Genomic DNA, 8,031 nt, shown 5'->3' on the forward strand with positions numbered 1-8,031 from the left:
GATATGTCTCTAAAGTTAAAAAAAAAAGACAATTAATATTAATAAATAAACAAAAACTAAATATCAAATGCGCTAGGCGGTTAGTAACGCCTACCCTTTTTTAGAACAATGTTCAATACTAAGCAACTTTTATTGCAAACCAATGAGTAACACCGAAACCAACATACCATCATACAACGAAAATCCTCTTAAAACGCTAATTAGTGATAAACGCACATCGAAAAAAATTATCAATGAACCAAACATTTAACATTCCCAGAAAGCTTGATTACGTCTTGACAACTTCCTTTACTCCCTTCAATTTTTCTTCAAAGCATTTTCACGACAAGGCTAATGCACAATACCTGAGGTGTTATACAATGAAAGTCATTTCCTCGTCCACCTTGGAATTTCAATTCAAATACAAGATTATGATCATTCAATATTTTGATGTTCGTACGGTAGATCACATAAAGGAAATACCACCTTTAATTCTGAAGCAAGTTACAACCTTTATATCTTAGCGGCCAGATCAGGCATTTATTCTCATATACCTATTAGGATCAAAAGAGAGAATAAATAATACTCGATATTAATGAGAGCTGATAATCTCAGTTTCACGCCAAAATGCAAAATGGCATATACTATAATATAATTTCTCCTCCTACGTTGCAAGTTCGAGTTTCAAAACAATTTTACCAAATCACTGGTTAACAAATAAAGGGACAACAATGAAATGATACCTATATATTTTGAGGTGTGCGAAGGCCATCTCCTTCATCGTAATTTATTTTTACAATAAGTGCATAACAAAAGTTTTGGCGGATTCCGACCAGAATGCAAACATTTCCAAACTCCAGGAATGGTGTACGTGATTAAGATCCTCAGCATCGAGATTTTTCAAAGTTTCTTTTTTTTTTTTTGGGTGGGGGTAGATGTAATGAGTAACTGACAACCTTCCGGAGAAGGGGAAGAAAATACCCACTGCACTATCAGAGGCCAATCTCGAGCTCCTTGGTATTAAATCTGAATGACAGGGTAAAGAGACAGAAAAGACTACGTACCATTCAAGGAAACCAGTAATCTATGACTGCAGGTATTTTAAATCATTCCAAATTTCAATTATACTAGCAGTGGCTAGGAGTTCTCTTTCTTCCAATCAATAAAATCTTCCATCTATTTGTTAGCATTACGTTGAGATTAGGTTTACGGATGAATGGTTTCCGAATTTTGATTCTAACAGTAGCCTAAAAACATAAGCTAATAATCAACAAACTCAAAACAAAAAGCCAAAAAACAGAGCAAATACCTAAATCGTCTTAGAATGTAGCAGCCCAAAGTGCTCCAGATCAACTGGAAAACGCAAAGGGCCTAAAAGGTCAGCAGCATCAATAGCACAATAAAGAAACTTCCTGAATACCCAACAGATGGACGATATTGACTGAAAACTTTCATGAATCATATTGGTTATTGCAACCAGTAAAATCGATTTGGTTATTTCACTGGTCAAACTTCATCTCAGTATATCTGCATACCAAGAACTGCATTGATCAGGATTCATATATAAAAAGTGTAGGAGGTATAATAATCCCCACTTGCCTGCGAGTATTCTTTTGCCTTTGCCCAGACTCATCATTTGCAAGCTCTGCAGATCCTACTTTATTTTCTTTGCTGCAACAACAATTGTCAGGGTCATTGTTTCCCGTTGCATCAATTCATCAAATCACAGTTGTGGCATTAAAACATAGAAAGAATACAAGAACTCCAAACAAGAAAGCTAAAATGCAAAACACCAGAGATCGAAACAAAATAAAGGAATATGAAATCTAGTAAATATATCACATGAATAGTATCGAGGTGATGCTGGATACAAGCAACAATGGAAGTGTCCTATCTACCTTGAGGTAGCTGTAATGGTAGACACCTTTCCAGATGGTTGAGTATGAAACAAACCATCAGCAGTGATAAATGGAGGGCGATACTGTGCCCCCAATGCTCCAGCAGCACCAGCTATGACAGGTAACCTGGATATTATAGAAACAATGACTAATTGAAACAGTTGTTAAAGAACTGGAATCCCGAAATCCGGATTTCTATAACTATAAAAAATGTTGACGAAAATAATTTTGGAACCACTAAGCTATCAATCTCGTGGACTTCATAGAGCAAATCAGAGTAATTAAAAACTGAAAAATCAGCAACTATTACCAAGTCATTTCAGAAGACCCTAATCCAAGTTGTGGTTGACCAACATATCCAGGAAAAGCCATGCCAACTGCAGGAACTCCCATTCCACCGGAATGCTTGCCTCCAAATTGCATGACTGAATCATCCAAAAATAATAAACATCAGGAAAAGTAAAACTAATGAAAGAGAGATGCAGCAGACTCATAATCAAATCATTTAGAAAAAAAGGGAAAAAGGAAATCTTAAGTTTCTCATGTAAGCACATGTACAAAATTATCAAAGAATAAAATAGATAAGCAATTTGGAGGTCCTTTTGGGAGTAAATGACAGCTACAATTTAAAATAATTGTATATGAATGAAACTAGCTGTTTTATGCACTTGAAATTTAGGAACTGCATTCCTAGATTCACATTAAAATTCCTTCTCTCTCTGGAAGACGCCATAGAGGGTAAATTACCTGGCAGGAAAGATGAAAAGTTTTGATCACCATGAACAGCTCCCAGATTGCCAGAGGCACCCAGGAAATGAGCTCCGCCATACAGAAAGGAACTCCTGCTTTGCACATTGCTTTTTTCTGTTCCTGTAGCAACCAATGCAGTCGTGGATTTACTGTATTCTGAAGGATACTCCAGCTTGCTAGATTCAAGCACAGCCATCTTTGGTGGAGAAGAAGCACGTGAACCACTGGGCACACGTGCAAACTGCTGATCAGGAGTTTGTACAGAAGATTGAGCATGAGACTGACCAGGATATCTGGGAACAGTTTGTAGCTGGCTTTGTGTAGGGACTCTGTTGACTTGGTTATTAGAGTATGTTGGTTGATAGGCCAATTTTGTCGAGGAAGTTTTTCCTCTTCCATGACCCCTCATTTGAGGTTGAGTAGCATTAGTAGAGAGAGAGCTAGACGCCGGCAGATGCATAATGTTTGAAGGCTTCCTTGACGTTGCAGAAAGTGAATCATCAATGGCAAGCTTCTCAACACCAACAGAATCAACTATACTCTTCCCCTTCAGCATCGCAGAAGATTGTGTCACATTAAAACTCTCATCTACGACTGATTGCTGACTATTTCGATTGCTCATGTCAGCTTGGACATCACTCTTGTGTTCTATAGCATTATGCTTTGTAGAAGAACCAGAGGGATAAAATGGAGGAGAAGCAATGCTCAAATTAGAAGCAAATCCTTGTTTCCTAGGCAGATTCATGCCCATCTCTACATTTGAAGCCGATTCGTTGGTTTTAACAGAAATAACATAGGAAGGCTTCTCAGCAGATTTCCTAGATCTACAAATAAAAATTAAACAGCGAGAAAATGACAAATACAAAAGGGAAAAAAAAGCAAGAGAAAAGTAGTCAACTCACTGTTTATTTTGTGTGCGAGATCCCTCATTGTTGTTTTTCAAAGATGGCTGATACCTCCCGGGTCCTCGACCTCTCGTTCTCTTAGGAGCATTATCAAGATTATTATTACTTTGAGAGCTATTATTAGAGTAATCATGGGACCTATATCCTCGCGCATACCCAAAGCCTGCGCCTCTATTTCTACCACGACCTCGAAAACTTCCCCTTGATCCTCTCCGCTGAAGATATTAATATGTGTAAGCCAGAATGAAAAAAAATGTGCAATCAAAATTAGTAGGGCATAAGAAAAATATCCACCTCTTCATAATGCCTTTCAGGCGTAGTTAGCTCCTCAAACATATCATGCCCCCATTTCCTGTTATCTTTAGATTCCCATAGCTTTCTTCCGGCCAGCATTCGCCTAAATACAAGAAAATTCAAAATGAGGACTGGTTTCTAAATGAATTTATTTTCCTCTCAATAGAACGTTTTAACACAAGTTAGAAATTTTATTACAAATCATTAGTCAAAGATCATTAGTCAAATTGAATCCAAAATGTTTTCATCCCCTCTCCCAAAGCAGATGGTGGAATATAACTGTATAGCAAGAACCTAAAATTGAATTAGCATATTATTTCAAAGAAAAACTTAAAATGCTATAGCTGCAGCCCTACCAAACAAACAAACAACATGATATAGAAAGCTTCATTTTAAAAGATAAACTTAATACTGGCCAAAAGACCGCCATTAAGGAACAACAAATATCAGTCATTTTGAGGTCCAATAATCCAAACTTTCGACGACCAAACATTGTATCAATTCAACCCAAAATCCAAGAAAAGAACTTGATACCTGTTTCTTCCACGAGTGTTGTCTTGGAACCTGTCATCGTGCATGTAAAATGCACCCGCCGTAGGTACTGCATATGGCTCAATCTCCTTCTTCTCTACCTCATGCCCATCACCGTCAACACGAATTTCTTCATTAGTCTCAGCCTCATTCTTAACCACTATCTCATCCCCCATATCTCCGTCAACCCCAGCATCCACCGGCACAACCAACACACTGCCGCCACCAATCTCACTTCCTCTCTCTCCATATTTCGCCTCCTCTATTTCCTCTTCCACATACTCCTCATCCAAATCATAATAATCTTCCTCCTCCAAATCATCCTCATACTCCGCGGCAGCACCTTCTGATTCTCCATCAAATTCATCAACCCTCCGCACAGTCTTCACTCCGCCATCCTCCCCTCCCTCTACCTCCTCCTCATCATCACTAGCTTCCCTCCTCCGCATCTTCAGCGACATCTTCGTCTCCTCCGGATCGCTCTCGTACTCAATGTGCTCCTCCGCCATCACTCCACCACTCATACAAGCCAATCAATTCAATCCCACAGGACTCGAAACATCGAACCGGTTCAAATATTAGGGTTTTGGGTTATCAAATCAAATCAAAAACCCTAAACAACAATACTCCTGGAATTAAAGCATTGACTCGATTGCAATAACCGATCAGATTAGGTTTTATATGTATATATATATATACAGAGAGAGAGAGACGGGGAAGATGTGATCATGTGATGTGCGTTCGCTAATCAATCCATACAACTAATTTATGGAATTTCAATTTCAATATTTAATGGGTTGCACTTTAAATATGGGCCCTCTCTGGAGTTTAGCCCATTATTATTATGGGTCTTTTAGATTAGCATGTTATATTTCATAAGATTTGAATACTTTCTTATTTTTTTAATAAAATAATGAGATTTCGAGAATATTGCTCATTCTTTGAAGTAAAAGACTCGTGTTCAAAATGGGACTAATTCCTTCGAGAAATTCATATGTTTGAAATGAATAATATGTACATAAGAAGTTCAGGCAGAGAGAATCATTATTTTAGTGTGTGTAATGAAACGTCCTCCCTCTACTTTTTACGTAACGCCTCAAATTCGACGATTGTCCTCACTGTACAAAGGCGAGTCTTTCCAGCGTGCTTATGTCCTCACTCACACGTATCCTAGGAAACTTCTCAAGGGTTCATCATCCCAGAATTGCCCCAAGTTAAACACGCTTAACTTTGGAGTTCTTATGTAATGAGTTACCGAAAAGAAGATGCACCTTCTTGATATGAGTAGTATATATCAAATCTTTTAAGACATCATCAACTGCACAGTCTCATACCTAAACAGTTTCGGAATCCCTCTCCTTCCGGTGTAAGATCGGTTCATTCATGTTCTCTCCGCCTAGAAGCCTGTCAGGAGCCGCTCATTGTCCGTGCAACCTCATGGAACCGACGATCACCCCCCGCCCTCTTCGGCCGCGGGCCTCACATGCCCACCAGCTTCCGCTTAGTTCATCCTCAAACCACATCGTACTAGGAGAGGTCGGCTCTGATACCAATTGAAACGTCTACTGCTTAAAAATGCTACTTTTTGACAAGCTCATTTCTCAAAATTTCGTAAATCAGGCACACATGCAACGTTGCTGAAAATTTCACCTTTAAAAAATTTGTAGAACCCGTAAATTAGACTACGTATAAGCCATGCATAATTCTAATATTTAAATTAAAATGATTTCTATTGCATGAGTATTTAAATTCTTTTCTTTAAACTTATTTATTTCATGCAGTAGTTTAGTTGCTATCTTTTCAATTAAATAAGTGAGGCCGGACTGGAGTTGGAGTAAAGAGATAAATTTTAATATTAAGAAAACATTCCTAAAATTTATTTAAGATAAATAATAAGTTAATTTAAAATAAAAGAAGGTTTAAATAATTATTTAAATAAGTTGAGTTAAGTAGTAAATATAGTTCAATAATTAATTTCTTAATTCTCTAAAATATTTAATGGGTAGATAAAACACTAGAGATTTAAAATTCAATAATTAAGAAATATTTTCCCTTTATTCTTCTTAAGATTTTCGGCCCTCTTTATTTAATATAAAAATAGTTTTCAATCCAATTATTTAATATCTTCCTTACCCATTTTCTTGGGAGATAATTCTATCATACTTAATCTTCAATAATTAATATTTAAACAATTTCTCCCCCCTACTTTATTTATAAAAATCGGCCATCACCTTTAATTAATTTAAAAATATTTGTCAACCTATTTCTTTAAAATCTTTCCTTATCTTTTTTTGTTAGATAATTCCATAAAAATTTAATCTCCACTAATTAATATTCAAGAAATATTCCACCCCATTTTACAAGCTTAAAATCGGCCATCCCCTATTTTAAAAGATTTATTTTTAATTTACAACTCACAATTTAGTTGACTTCCTTCCTTAACAATATTCAGGAGATAAATCCCTCACCTTTTAATTCCCTAATAACTATTAATTAAACATTTTCCACCCCACTTTGCTAGAAAATTTCGGTCACCACAATTTAAAATATTTGAATTTGTTTAAACAACTCACTTTTGATTCATTTCCCTAATCTTTTCCTTGGTATGATATCCATTCCTTTTATTCACCAATAATTAGTAATTAAGAAATATACCTACCTTGGTTTTATCTAGCAAATAATCGGCCACTCACCTCTCCAATATTCCTCAAAAAAAATCCCTTGATATCATATCCTTTCTATCTCCAAGCAAACTCAAAGAAAGCAATATTTGTTTTACCTTTTTATCTCCCACATATCTTGCAATTTCCATTCATTTCTCCTAACCTTTTTCCCTCCCCTCACCACCGAAATTCAGAGCAACTTTCAGAGTGAATATTGTGAGGAAAAACCGTGAGAAAAGTTAGAGAATAGAAGAGAGAAAAGTGAGAAAAACTAATAAGCAAAGGGCACTCCTCCTCTGCGCCGCATCGTCACTCGTTTGTTTTTCTTTCAAAAACAAAATATCCAGGCATGCATATACCATCTCTTGCTCTTCAATCAAGTTGTATTTATATTTTTATAAACCAACATGCGAGCATGAATCATGAAAAACCGAAATATGGACATCAACTTTTGTCAAATTCTGCACAGATTTTTTTATTCCCTTGTGCTTCACGTTTCTGTTTTTTATGATGGTTCAGGGTTCGGCTCGTGTCCAGGCTCCCAAGCTGCATCTAGACATGTTCTAGGACATGTTAGGATCATATTGGGCCATTCGTTCAAGCCCCATGTACGCTGGAAACTTAGAAATACAACAACTCATCCAATAAGCCATTCTTGAGTTCGAAAATTCTGTTCTTGTTGACAAGGGAGATGGATCTGATCTTGGCAACCCTAGGGCCTATAGCCATGGTTAGAACATCTCCTTGTGATGTCTAAGACATGACCAATTCGCCCTTTCGAGGCTTGGTCCATGGTGGAGTCGGTTTTCAAATAAAAGATACAAGAACAGCCCCACCCCCCTTCGTCCCCTTCACTTTTTACAACAAGCGTAGTTCGGTTTGTGGTGTTGGTGTGGATCTTGGTTGGCTCTATAGCCCTTGGCCACGGTTCATACAATACCCCTTGATTTCTAGATCATGCCATGGTCAATCAAATGGCCACTGGAAGGATCCATGACAGCGAGAACCACA

The 8,031-nt window shown here is 37.2% G+C and overlaps 1 protein-coding gene across 2 annotated transcripts; it reads right to left on the minus strand.

Moving 5' to 3' along the window:
* Nucleotides 1-111: 111 nt before the first annotated feature.
* LOC140822970 (protein MLN51 homolog) lies at nt 112-5,106 on the minus strand. Of its 2 annotated transcripts, XM_073184016.1 has the most exons (10): nt 4,361-5,106; nt 3,827-3,929; nt 3,530-3,747; nt 2,625-3,451; nt 2,188-2,302; nt 1,878-2,003; nt 1,579-1,650; nt 1,289-1,506; nt 466-533; nt 112-344 (listed from the first exon to the last, which is right to left on the minus strand). In XM_073184016.1, the coding sequence occupies exons 1-8, from the start codon at nt 4,879-4,881 to the stop codon at nt 1,479-1,481; spliced, it is 2,010 nt and encodes a 669-aa protein (XP_073040117.1). In that variant the 5' UTR covers nt 4,882-5,106; the 3' UTR covers nt 112-344; nt 466-533; nt 1,289-1,478. The 2 variants fall into 2 exon arrangements, with proteins under 2 accessions (XP_073040117.1, XP_073040118.1); XM_073184017.1 differs by lacking the exon at nt 466-533.
* Nucleotides 5,107-8,031: the final 2,925 nt, after the last annotated feature.

This window comes from Primulina eburnea, chromosome 2 (genome assembly GCF_022965805.1).
Source record: "Primulina eburnea isolate SZY01 chromosome 2, ASM2296580v1, whole genome shotgun sequence".
In the NCBI taxonomy this organism is placed as follows: Eukaryota; Viridiplantae; Streptophyta; class Magnoliopsida; order Lamiales; family Gesneriaceae; genus Primulina; species Primulina eburnea.